This window comes from Cyanistes caeruleus, chromosome 1 (genome assembly GCF_971803275.1).
Source record: "Cyanistes caeruleus chromosome 1, bCyaCae1.hap1.1, whole genome shotgun sequence".
NCBI lineage: Eukaryota > Metazoa > Chordata > Aves > Passeriformes > Paridae > Cyanistes > Cyanistes caeruleus.
The window spans coordinates 123190339-123204249 of record NC_141701.1 but is presented as its reverse complement, the minus strand read 5'-3'; the positions used below and the strand labels follow the sequence as shown (position 1 = coordinate 123204249).

Genomic DNA, 13911 nt, shown 5'->3' with positions numbered 1-13911 from the left:
ACGTATTTTTCTCAAAAATATCATCACTAATTGGCATCACAGTTCATATCTATAAGTGCAAAAATGCTGGATGTGAGTATGAGGAGAAAAGTGATTGCCAGTGGTTTGAGAGAATTTATTCCAGAAAGATGTGTTCTTTAATTCAGACCTGGTAAAACACCTGGGTAGTAGCCTAAAGATAAAATGAGAAGAGATGAGAGTACTATATGCATGAAAGTGATCTCCATAGGAATTAAACCTTTTAAATTGTCCACATGACATTAACTACAGTCATCCTTTGCAAGACCAAACATGCTGTTAAACATGACAAAACATTAGTTCAAAAAAGAAAAATTATAAAATGTCCAACAAAAAAACATATTCTGTGAAGGGGATTTTAAGGTTGCTGAATCATGGTTGTATAGTTTTTCTTGTTTTACACTCTATATGAGGCAACATCTCTACTGCACCCAAACGATCAAATAGAAAAAATACTGAGACAGTACATTAGACAAAGAAACTGTAAGAACATCAGATGAGAACTGTTTTGCAAAAGTTGTGGGTGAGTTTTAGAATTTTTTAGTTAACTGCCTAAAAGGCCCCAGTGACATATAAGTTATTCTCCATGCATTCTGCAATTCTCTGTGTGCTGAACATCTGAAATGTCGTATTTGCTGTTAAACAGATGTCTGCCCATTGGAGTGGATTTCTAACAACAGGCAGTGGACTGGATTGCAAATGTACAGAAGATGCAACTTCTGCCTAGCAGCATAAACTCACTCTCTATTTCCAAATTAGGGAGCTAACAGTAACCACAGTACCTCACAAGTGCTGTGCAATTCCCATGGCCTCAGAAAGGAATTGGGAGATGAAGTCCATCATGAGAGGCTTCTTCCTTCTTCCTGTAACCCCCCGTAGATTTGGAGCTAGCAAATAAGACAGCATAAGTACAGGTGGTCTCTGCTACCCAGGTAACTCAAGAGTTGTGATCTTGAGGCCAGTGGAGAATAAGAAGTCTTTGTTCAATCTCAAAGTGAATAAATAAAAGACTGGAAGAAATTAAATTAAAAATTAGAAGAAGAGGGGTCATGAACAATGACTGCAACCTTTCAGCATGAAGATAATGTAAGTGAAGAATGAAAGCAGAGCAGCAATTTATATTGTATGGAGTGATCACAGCCCACTTGTGTTGACAGAGAAAGAAACCAGTGAAAGGGTCTGGGAAGTTTAGGCTAGAAGAAACTCAGTGCTTCCATAGATGGGTACGTTTGGAGGGAAGAAAGTGCATGAATTTCCAGTTTCAGCTCTAAAATCAAAAGAAGAAAGGGGCTGGAAAAGAGAAGGAAGACATGCACAGTATTATCCACTTGTTTTTTCTAGGATGCTGGTATGATCTTGTGAAGAGAGAAGAGGGTGAAGAGGAAAGGAAGAGGAAAGAAGCTACCAAAATGTTGGCATCCTCTGCAAAAATGTTAGGTCAGAAAGTCGGGAGGACTGTAGACTACAAGGCATTGATTTCATAAGGCAGAAAGTCCTCTTACTATATTTTTCCAAAACATCACTTGACAAATCCCTGGCATTTGACAAGCCCACTAGCATCTATAAGGTTTAGTAAATTTTATTTGCCTATTGTGGCTTCAGTGTACCTTGCCCCTGGCGTAGGGTGGCAGGGAACCAAACCCTAGGAATTAAGCTGATAACCAAGCGCGTGTTGTGCTGCCTAATGCCCGGCCCGGCCCGGCGGGACCGAAAGGACCGCCCCGGGGAAAGCCTCTGGGCCGCGGGGCGGGCACCGCGCTCAGCCCGAAGTTTTTGCCGTGCGATAACTCCGGGACCACCGCTATCTCCTCCGCCGTGAGAGCCGAGCAGAAACGCCGGTATAACCCGAAAGCAGCGACGGAAGGGGCGAGCTCCCCGCCGCGGGTGCGGTGCTGCCAGCCCGGCCAGCCGCCGCGGATGGGCAGCGGGAGCAGCACCACGGACACTGCCTCGGCCTCCCGGCCGCGCTCGGGGCCGGGGCCGCGCCTGCAGCTGCGGCCGAGCTCCGGCGGCGCGGCAGGGCCGTCCCCACGGGGCGCGGGTGCGTCGGAAAGCGAGAAAAGGGGGCTCTTCCCGACTCTCGTCTCAGCCGTGACCCCCAACAACCTGCTTTACACAGGGCGACTCCCGGGCTCCCGAGTTTAGCGCTCAGACAAAATTTATTGCGGTTATTCCAGGGAGGGAAGAGCTCTGATGCTTGCGGCAGCGGCGGCGAAAGGGACCGGAGGGACAGAACGGGCGGGGGAAGCGAGCGGCACCGGGGCTCTCTCATCGGATGGTTTTACTAGCCGGCAGTTTGGCAGTAACTTTCCCATGCGGCTCCTTTCATTTGAAACAAGCGTTTAGCCGAAAATGTCAGCGTAATATCTCAGGGATTCATCACCTAATGAGACATGAGCCGCGTCCTCGGTCACAGAGACCCGCCAGTCCTCCCGCTGCTTGGCGAGCAACAACCTTGCCCCCAGCGATGCCCTTTCTGTCCCCAGGTGTCCTGCTGTCCTTGTCCTCGCTGGAACGAGGTGTCTTTCCGCTTCTCTCCCAGTAGCCCCCTATTTTGGGCGGTCGCGTGTTATTTTGGGTTTCTCTGCTGGGGCGACCTGCGGCTGTGACGATGTCAGCCCGGCGGAGAGGGGAAGGGGGGGCGAACGGGTGAGTGGGAGCGACAGACACGGACCTCACCGTGCCACTGAGGTGGTGTCATACGCCTTTCAACCTGAAGGCTGTGATTTATTACAATCCGCCCCCCACCCCCCCGATTTTTTTCTGATATTGGGGCTACATGAGTGCTCGGAGCTGACCTTCCTTCTCACGGGCTGCGGGAGCCCCGCTCGCACGGCTCGCCGGCCACCAGAGGCTCGGGGTCTTTCCCCATGCCCATCCCGGAGCGCTCCCCCCGCCGCCTCCCCGGTCCTCCCTCTCCTCGCTTGACCTTCCCAACATGGCGGCTCGGCCGCCCCCGCTCCCTCCGCCCGCCGCCGCCGCGAGGGGCCTCCCCGGCGAGGGGGCGGTGGCGGCTGTCAGCCGGGCGGGGCGGGACCCGGCCGGGAGCGGGCGCGGGGCCGGGCCGGGCGCTGCGGGGCGGTCCCGGCGCCGCGCACTCTGACAGGCGCTCGGCCAGCAGACGGCGGCCGCGCCGGGGTGCAGAGCCCGCCGCGCACCCTCCCACCGCCGCAGAGGAGCCGACAGGGAGACGGCGTCGCCTCGGCGGGGAGACGCGGCGCGAGCGGCGCTGGAAAGCCCCGACCGCCCCCGTACCTGTGCCCTCCGGGGGCGGTGAGTGGGTGTAGCCGCCGCCGATCACCTGGGAACCCGCCCCGCAGCGCCTCCGCCTCCCGTCCTCGCCCGCCCGGGGAAGGCGCCGCCGCCACTGCGAGCGAGCGAGCTCCGGGCGGCCGCGGGCAGCCGGAGCGGGGCCCGCGGGCGGAGCGAGGCGAGGGCTGCGGCGCTGGTGGGGCTCGCTCGCTCCCGGCAGCCGGGGCCAGGCGGGCAGGAGGGGCGGCGGCCCCCGGCCGGCGGCGCCCGCGGCGCGGGGCGCTAGAGCCGCGGCAGGATGAACCCCAATGTCACCTACGCCAGTCGCAAGCGGCGGAAACCTGTGCAGAAAATGTAAGCGGCCCCGCGGGCGGGCGAGGCAAGGAGGGGAGAGCGAGCGGCGAGCGGGCGAGCGAGCGGCGGGCTTCCCGGGGGCGCGCCGTCCTGCCGCGCTGCGCGCCGCGGGGCCCGGCGGGGGCGGTGCGGTGCAGGGGCGCCGCGAGTGCCGCCGCTTCGGGGTGCCGGCAGCGTTCCTACTGCTTCGAGGGTTTCCCCCCATCCCGAAAAAAAAAAAGAAGAAGGGAGTGTCGGGGCGCGGAGGGTCGGTGGAAGGAGGGAGCGGTGCCGGCAGCGCGGCGCAGCCGGCTGACCTAGATTGGGAGGCATCTGAGGTGACGGCTCGGAGCGGCGGCTGCGCTCGCCCCGCCGGGGTGGGTGCCGCGGGTGCTGCCGCTCCCCCTGCGCACCCGCCGGCCCGCTCAGGTGCCTGTGCGGGGAATCGGGAAAGGCTTGGCCGGGTCCCACCGTGTAGGGCCTGCCTGGGAGGGCTGAACCCCCGGCTTGAACCCTCCGCTACCGCATGAGATGCATTTATTTGTGCAGAGCCAAAGAAACCCAAGTGCTGTAGACCAGTCTAAAGAGAGAGAAAAAAAAAAAAAAACAACAACAAAAAACCCCTGGCTATATGGTGGCTTTCTTTTTTAAATTTAGGTATTTGAAACTGTGGGACCAGCTTAGTGCTGGAGTAATTTTGTATGGTGCACCTGCTTTAGGATTGCATCCTAGGCTTTATATGCTTCACTAAAGCTTTAGTCTCATGAGAGGGGAAGTTTTTTTAGGCTAGAGGAGATGCTTAACTTGCACTTTCAACTGAAAGTCAAGAATCTATAGGTCATAAAAAGTAGCAAAGGTAAACTACTGAGTAGCGAGAAAAATAAGCAAAGCTCAAAAAATCCCGGTGCGTTTCTGTGGGCTACTTCTGTATATGTAAAATAACTACAAAAATATTTAATATAATCATACTGTGAATTATATGTTTTTAGATTCACAGCGGACAACTTGGTCTTGGAGTTAAGGGATTAGCTTGAGTGCTTGTTTCTTTATGGTTGGACTTGTTAGAATGAGTGCATGTACATAGCTTGGAGTATTTTACCCCACAAATTAGGAAAAAAGTCTAAAAATGCATATATATTTTATTTAATTCCCCTGCTAGAAAATACATTAATTATGAAAATTAATTTTTAACCACTTTTTTGACCATTCATTTCCAAATACAAATGTAGAGGTACCTAATTAAATTCACACTGTAGATTGGTCTTTTTAAGAATGAAATCAGTGTTCATTCATGAGGAAATGAAATGTATTGGTGGCATTTGTAGCCTACTATATCTAAAGGCAGGTGGTTCTGATTGTGAAAGGGTGAGGTGTTTCTGCCTTGCTGGTAAGATCGCTTAATGTCTAGCTTCTTATTAAATTTTGGTTAGCCTTGGCTAGAGGGTGTGAAACCTTTTTGTTTTACCTTACTGTAGTGTCTATGTAAGTAATCCTTTTCTCTGTAGCTTCTTGTTACGTAAGTTGGCTAAACTGCTGTGATTAGCTGAACTTGAAGCTTTATTACTAGTGGGAACTATTTATCTATTGAGGGACTTTGCCTTAGGATCAGAGAGAGAAGTTTCTTCTCAAAATAGAAGTATTCATGTTAAAACGGTTTGTTCACCTGTAATTGAAATAGAGGCTGATTATTAACCCACCTTGCTTAGGTTACTGGAAATTATCTTTATGCAAGACAATTATCTTGCTTTTAACACATTTATCATGTTCATGTGGCTTTTTGCTTTATTTTTTTCTCAAAATACCTTATGCTGTTTGGTTGCTGCTTGTGTTGGGCCAGTCTTGGAGAACATTGCTAGTGGGTCAGAGGGCTCTGATTTCTCACTTTTAACTACTTACAGACCACACCTTTAGGCCAAAAAACAGCGAGAGAGGCAATAAGCCTTTTTTAACTGATTGCAGGAGAGAGGATAGAGTTTGACGCTACTGTCATTTTAATCTGTTTGAATTCAATTTTTCCTCCCCTCAGTAGAATTCACAGTTATTCGGAAAAAAAAAAAAAAAAAGAAAAAGAGAGCAGAAAAAGGTAGAGGTGATACATTATTTGGACTAGTATATTTAGATAATCTTTAGAAGAGGTATGTGTTGATAATTCTGCTGTTTTGTTTGCCATATATGTACCTCTTAATGGAGCATAATAATTAGTAATCTGTGTAGACAGCTTACAGAAATGGAAGGAGGTCTAAATATAATGCTATAGTTGCCATGGGAAAAAAAATTAAACAGAAGAAATAATCTTGTTTCAGGTACAAATAACTCATGAAAGCCATGGTCATAACACTCTAACAATTTAAGAAACTTCCTCCTTACAACTCTCAGTTTTTACTGTGTGTCCTGTAGGGAACTGAATCTGAGAGGGAATCACAGGCTGTTGTCTGACTGTGCCAAGTGGTGAAATGTGCTTTTTTGATACCATTGGGAATTACAGTATTGCAGCTGAAAAATAAAAGCAATTGTGGGGGAACGTAATAGGCAATTGTTCCTGCAATTAATCTTGTTATCTTGTCATGTAAGGGAAGAGAAAAAAAAAGATGCTAACCATGTGCACTGCAATTGCTTGTAATATGCTACAGAAATCACTTTCCCAGTACCTTGGAGTCTTTCAATTTCCTCCCTCTTTAAGGTTTAAACCCTGCGAGTCCCCCTGGTGGCAGCAGGGCTGGGGGATGTTTCACTCCCCACTGAGGCTTGGGGAGCAATGTGTGGCCCCTGCTTTCTGTTTTTGTCTTTTTTTCCAAGTCTTCCAACTTCTTCTATCTAGTGACCATTAAGTGAACTAATATAGTAGCATTGAAGCTGCAGGGAAAGAAATGCAAGTTTTATGGAAGTGAGGTTTACTGCAGATAGATTTTAACATGAGATGAAAGGTCTTATATAAGTACAGCTCCAGCTTGCAGTTTTTAGGTCTTTCTGCCAAATAGCTCTGATTTGGTTTTTCTTTTTTTCAGTGTTTGGATAGGAATTGTTTTGTATAACTGGATAATTGTAATAGACAAGGAATGGGGTGGGGAGTTCTAAATGCTTCATGCTATGCAAAAAGCATAATGATTTGTTTATATAGTAGACTAAATTATAAGAATTATTATAGGGTTTTCTTCTTTGTTATCTTAAATGTATTTGTGACATTAAGTACTCCAGAGTTTTGACTGATTGATCTTTAGTGGTGAGTAATCCTACTAATGTTAGAAAGCAGAGCAGAGACATTTTAATTAAAAAAATTTGGAACTATTTATATGTTCATTCAAAGCACAAACAAGAAGTGCCAGAATAAGCTTTCAAAAAGGAAGTTCATCAGAAAAGAAAAATAATCATTGAAATATTCCTTTGTGTAAAGCAGTATCTGCTACAAAGCAGTTTGCACCTCTTATTTGAAATGGAGGCAGTGTAAGACTGTTGTCTTACGTAGAATAAACTTCTTATATATATTTGTCAGTCTTGGCGTAGCAGTATGTAGACTGCTACTTAAAAGTAATTTGTTTTAATGTTTGTGGGGTGCTTTTGATTGGTTGGTTTTGGTTAATGTTTCTTACGAAAGAATACTTTTTAGAGAGAGAATCTGCAGCAACTTTACATATAAAAGTAGAATGATCAGTAGACAGGAGCATAATTTTTTGTTGCTTTTTTCCAATAAATGTTGGCTTCTTATCTTAGAAAGTTGTGAAATATGTTAAAACTGAGTGTCAGACTTGCATCCTTGATTGGTGTTCTGGATGTTCCTATGGCTCTGGTTGAATCCTTCATGCACCAAACCAACTTGAACTATTTACTACTGGATGACAAACAGTAGCCCAGCATCAGATGAGTAGCATGTCACTGATTGAGGTTTTTTTTTTAGTTAAACAACTTTACCCCTTCAGTAGTTTGAATCTTGACTAGTTTCTGGTAGAAACTCTGTCTCTACTGAAAGAGACGCTAGAGACATTGGAAAGGGTCTCTGCCCCTTCAAGATTGGTTTGCAATAGCTTTAAGAGGTTGATAGACGACAATTCTTATCTCTTGTTTCCAAAGAAATATCAGCTGAATTTTCAGTACCCGTAAATTCAATGTGGGAAATAAGTGTAAATGCTTAGAAGTATTTTTCAGCTGCTAAATTAAATACAGATTTATTTTTCTTAGGATTCTATTACTTGCTTAGAGTAACTGATTTTATATACCTGGCCTCCATTGAGTGAAATCCTATGCATTAGGAAAAGATATGTTATTGCATGTACTATTAAATATGAGATAATAAATATTCAAAGCTGAGAAGATTAAATCCATTATTAGTTAGGTGACTTGTATGTTTTTCTTTATATCCCTCTTTCCTGAGCAATAAGATAGTTCTGATGAACTAAAAATTAAGGGTTTTTAACAAATTAGGTTTTTAAAACAGAACTCTATCTCTAGTGTTCCTCTTGGACATTCTTTTATTCTCTGATTTCATTTCACACTTCGGTCTTGTTATTAAGGTATCATGATTTTCAGTTCTTGGTTGTTGGATTTTCTACTTTTTTCCCAGTGTTTACGTTCTGTTTTACGAGAAACATACGCTCTCTTTGCATTTTCTCATAAACTGCTAAAATTTCCCTTTAAAATAATACAAATGAGCATGTAAATATTGAAACTTAATTTGGCTTTTTGATAATAATTAAGACTCAGGTAATTGTGCACTTTTAAAAATTTAGGGTTAATGTCTATGAAGGTGCATGTGATGAGCATGTGTAGTGAAAACTTCTGATTAAGTATGCTGCAGCAGATCTGTGAAAACAGCTGTCAGCTGGTGTTGTGATGGCAAAACCTTTAAAATCATTACATCAAAAATTAAGTGTTCTTGCTTGTCTTGTAGCTGTTGGGTAACAAGGGTTGTAGCTAAGTCCAGAGGTGCTGAGTGTACAGAGACCTCTGGCCTTTGATTAGAGAATTCAGATTTCCTAAGAACGGTAGAAGATTAAGAATGGAAAGATCAGCTTAAATACATTCCCTCTGTTAGTATTCTTTTTTTTAATTTTAAATAAAGCACATCAATGGATTTAATCTTGACATAGCACAAAATTAGCCTTGAAGATAATTTTCTGCATTGAAGCTGGTCTGTCCTTAGCATTGAGGGTTTATATAAATGAGTGCAAAATGGTTAAGTGGCTGCTTATGCCCCTGGCACTTCTGCCCTTCATCACAGAAGGATCCATTTTTATATAATGAATTTAGTTTGGTGACAAAGGGGAAAATTAGGGATAATCGGTGTTTGATTGGGGGAGAGAATATGGCAAGATTTATGATGCAAATACTGGTAACTTAGTATTCAGAGATGCTTTGAGGTAGTTAAAAGTAAGAGAAATTTTTAGAAAGTAAATGTAAAGTAGAAAAAATAATCACATCTAACTGAAAATCTGATTAGATGACTGCAAATGGAACATAGTTTCAACTAATTGGTCAATTTGCAAGTTTAAAGCGAAGCTGGCGACAGTTGTTAAGATAGAAAAGCCTGTTGTGCTGATCTATTTTGTAAAGTTTGTGTGTGTTAAATGGTTTTTGTGGTGTCCTCTGCTTTTCAGAAGCAGACCACTTTGATTTGATAGTAGTTAGCACGTAACTGTTACATGCTTAATGTTTGAGACTCATTATTTTGTTTCTACATTTAGAAACTGTCTAATACATTAAAAATATTTAAAAAATACCCTTTAATGTTGCTGCTAATGTTTGATGATTTTTAACTTTATTTTTTTAGGGCTATATTTAAGTTTTGCTAATCATATGGCTTGTACAAGTTAATTTTCTGCCAGCATAAGAGAATATGAAGAAAAACTTGCTAAATTTAAAGTTTAATGTTGAGTTCCCCCACTTGGGAATGCGGTGAACTGCTGGAGCCAGTCATCATTTGTGTTCCAAGCACACATCTAATCAAATAGTTAGTTATCCATTTCTGTTAATGATGAACCTATGGTTTTTTTCAAGAGAAAGAATTTTCCTAATTCTTGATTCAACTGTTTTGCCCACTTTCCAAATGTTTTTAGGCTAAAGCACTACTAATTTACAATATTTACTCTGCAGCAAGTTTAACTTTGTTCATCTGGGAAGTAAATTCTGCTGATATATTGTATTTCTGTCTGTTATTGACATTTTGCATTATGGCATCTTTGCATTTCCAGGCTTCACATAAGGCTCCTTTATTGTAGAAAAGGGCAGTTGTAGTGCTGAGGAGCAGGCAGCCAGGCTCAAGTGCAAGTTTTTGACAAGTGACAATTGAATAAACAATGGCTGTAAAAAGAAGGGCTTGAATTTAAACTAACAAGAGTTGTAATTGAAACATAAAGTAAAAGCAAGCTAAAAATAAGAATGTCCACTCAATCAGTATTCATTTGACTGCAAATACGAGATGAAATTACTTTTCTGTATGGTTTGCTTTAAGCAGTGGCAGAAATAACTGTTGGAGCTTTTGCAATTGCTCATCATATAATGATATAAGGATGACAGTTGGGAGCAGGCTAAATGAAATATTGAAGAAATTAGCTGCTGAATGTCTCTGCTTAGTATTTTTGAGTGATGCATCTTGCAGAACCAACTTTTCTGTGAGTAGCACAAATTGATAACTGCTGTACATCTCACGTAGAACTGCAGTACTGGAAAAGTGACAATGAGTCACTCTTTAGTTAGAAAACTGTTTAATAAAGAACATAAAATGTACGATGGCTTAGGCAGATAAATTATTTGGTTTCAGTATTGACTTATAATGACAAGCCAGTTGTAATTTAAATGAGTAGGGGTTTAAACCTTTTCCCAGACTTCTGTGTATGTGGGAAGGGATGAATATCCAAGTATCTGGAATTGGAGCTCAGGGTGGATATGAATGGAAAATAGCAAGTTTACAAAAACTTCATTATGTAATTCATAACACAAAGCTTTTAAAATTGTTCTTTGTACTGTACAAAGGCTTGCTTTTGCCATGCTCTATTCTAATGAAATGCCTTCGGCTGAGAGATGACTTAAAGGATGAGCTCCCAGTGTTTCCTGCAAAGATTTTACATGCTGGCTGAGCTATATCTCATGTTTTGGATGCCTAGCAAGTTACTAAAACTTTTGTTGTACTCAATTAATACTAGCCTGTTCCAAACTGATAAAAAATAAGGACATCTGTGAGGAATTGTTATTGAAGTAAAAAAGTGTACTGTCAAATTTATTTGTACACAAATATTCCTAAAAATTATTGGTATATTTAGAATACTAACATTTGGAACATATCTCAAAGGTTTCAAATGTTCATTAAAAAGTTCAAATAGACATTGTAGCTGAAGCTGTTTCATTTAATAGCATGTGTGTTGGAGGGGAGATGAAGCCATTTTTTTTATTTTTTTTTTTTTTTCCAATTTTTTCAATTTTTTTTCCAATGGGAAACAAAGTCACTTGGGAAAACATTTTGGTTATTACAGATTGAGACAATATGTAATGTTAGGCTTGGCAAATATTTGCCTTCATTTTGGAAAGGGAACTGGCATTTATATTGTGCTTGTTTTTCTGCCACAGCGTAAAGCCATCCCCGGCTGAAGGAGTCAAGTCCAATCCATCCAAGAGACACAGGGACCGCTTGAATGCGGAGCTGGACCGCTTGGCGAGCCTGCTGCCTTTCCCTCAAGATGTTATCGCCAAACTGGATAAGCTGTCTGTGCTCAGGCTTAGCGTCAGTTACCTGAGAGCTAAAAGTTTTTTTGATGGTAAGCACTGGGAATTTATTTGGGTTTGAACTGCTTATAAAACTCGGTTTATGCCCTATGTTGATTTCAGCTGTTTAAGTACTTAAAACTGTTAAATTTATCTGTGTTTTAATGGAACCTCCTGTTGTGTGAATGTATACAATGTAACTGTATAAAGTAAGCTTTCCACTTTCTTGAAACCAAATGTAACTACTTACATTTCACTTAGGTCACCAGTCATTCAAAGCTTTGCATTTGGAAGTAATATTGCCCTTAATGAGTTCTTCAATCCTTTTCATCAGACTGTCAAAGATACCCAAGAGACTTCTCTTTTCCCTCTGAAAATTGCCTTAGTAAAACTATTACTGTTTCAAAATATGTCATATGACTTCCCATCCAGCTGTATTTTGCTTAATGATGCATCAAAAATGACTTTGCTTTGATATAAAGTAATTGATAGTGCCCCTTCTGACAGTTTAGTGCAAAGGTGACTTGTAAAGAATAGAGACAAAATCTTTCCTGTGTCCATGCCCTGGTTAATACAGGACAATGAGGCATTAAAACGACAGCTAAGGTTCTCCAGTTATGTGGGCAGGTGTGCTCTGACCCCAGTCCTGGCAAGAGTAATAAAGCAGCACTCAGTCTTGTCATGGGGTCAGAAATGTGTGTCCTTGGTCACCTCTGAGCTGGCCAAAGTGTCCTGCTCCTCTCTCTCCTTCACTACCTGAGCTGCTCTGTAGGGTGTGATGCACTGGTTGGCTTTGTGCCAGTTCCTTCAAAGGCAGAAACAGTCTGATCCTATTCATTGTAGGGTTAAAGCAAGGAGCTGGTATTCAGTTAATTTTCCTGTTCTTTTAACAGTCACTGAGATTTTACAGTTATTATGTTGAAGAAGAAATCTTACTGATCAGATGTAGCAAAAGAATCTTGATTGCAATGGAGTGGATATTAAGTTTCAAGTTGTTTTTAAACTTTCTTTGATATTAAAATAACCCCTGTCCTTGTCGGTTTAAGATTGTCTCAGCCTCCAAAACATGGATGAAAGGATTAAAGAAACCTGTCTAAAATAGTTCCACTTTTTCCTGCAGGAATACAGAATGTTTATTTTAATTTATTGTGTCAACTGGCTTCAGTTTATTACTGCTTATGAATCTATATTCTGTTTTATTTCTTGAAGAATATATCCAAGTGTCTTGATTTCTGTGCTTGTTCAGGGCAATTCTTAGTATGAAGTCTAAGCTCTAAGCCTCGAGCTGGCCAAATATTTCTAGTGGTGCTTTTTTTAAATGCAAATATATTCTCCTATCAAATCAGAATTCTCTTGGCGCCTCAGTTTCATGAAAATCTTTGCTACATGTTATCTCAGGTAGACTGCTATAAAAGAAATTATTTTGCTTGTCTTTGTTCTCTTGGTGAATTGAAGAAGTTCTAGTCTCAATGAAATGTTTTTTGTTGTGGTTGTTTCAATTATGTTTTCTGAAATAATTCCAAGATTGGAAGTTTTTTCTTATTTGGGATGAAGTGAAAATAGCAAATCTTAATTTCTTATCTCAGTTTCTCATGCAAATGGAACTGCTTGATTTTTATTCTTCCTGCCTACTCCCCCACTGTTTGAGGGTCCTGGAATAAAGTTTAAGGCTATGATTTCTCTACAGGGAAAAAAAGAATTGATACGCTCAGCAGAAGTTGTCTTAATGGGTTTTGTTAGCAGAAAAAGTCTTTTTGCCACTTTTTTTCAGGCCTTTATGCTTGTAGGACTACAGGTTAGTATCAGTCTCCATCTGAGGGCATTTAAAGATGAACATTGATGACTTAAGTGAAGATAAACAAAAGAAACCTATTTATGACTACCAGATAGAAGAGTGAAAATTAGATCTTTTTACTATTTTCGTTGTCTTAAATCACATGGCATGTATTTCAGTAAAATTCACCGTCCAAAAGAAAAATTAGTCTTTGGAAGAACTGAATTAGCAAAAAACCTCTGAAAAGCCCTAGGTTTGATTTTTGTACTCTCCCTATGCAGTGCTTCTCAGAAAGGCTTTTTTGCAAGAGTGTTTGGTGTAGTTGGATATCTGCGGAAAACCCTGTAGAGAATAAATCTGACAAATGCAAGTAGGAGCACTGATTGTCACCTTGAGTGCCTAGACTGAGCCAGAGCTCCACTTCATTAACACAGCATGCTGAAGTAAAGGGAAACGCTAAATGAATAACAGGATGCAAATGGGGGGTGTGTAAATTCCTGCGGAAAGTAAAATATAAACGCGTAATCATATGATCTTGCTTGAAAGGAAACCCAAGGTTTTGCTGTAACAATAGATATTTTTTTCAAAGAAAACACTTGCATTTTTCCAAGTTTAAATAATCTAGAGAGAATGTCTGTTTTCTGAAGGCGGAAGTCTGGGGGGAGAAAAAGAACTGTTTCGTGGAAGACATCTCAAAAAGTTACATCAGTTGAATAAATGTGCCTCACTTAAATGTCTACAAGGTTTTTTTGGTGTTACTTAAAAGCTAAGTGTTTGCATATATATATATATATAAAATTTATAAAACAAGAGAACACCACCAAAGAACACCTTTCACTTGACCC

At 42.0% G+C, this 13911-nt stretch overlaps 1 protein-coding gene across 1 annotated transcript in view; it reads left to right on the top strand.

Moving 5' to 3' along the window:
- Positions 1-3372: 3372 nt before the first annotated feature.
- The window catches only part of AHR (aryl hydrocarbon receptor), a 62867-nt gene continuing 52328 nt past the window's right edge, over positions 3373-13911 (top strand). Inside the window, exons 1-2 of the mRNA XM_086855168.1 lie at positions 3373-3624; positions 11158-11345. Coding sequence (XP_086711294.1) covers positions 3569-3624; positions 11158-11345 — 244 coding nt within the window. The 5' untranslated portion in view covers positions 3373-3568. The remainder of the gene's footprint in view (positions 3625-11157; positions 11346-13911) is intronic.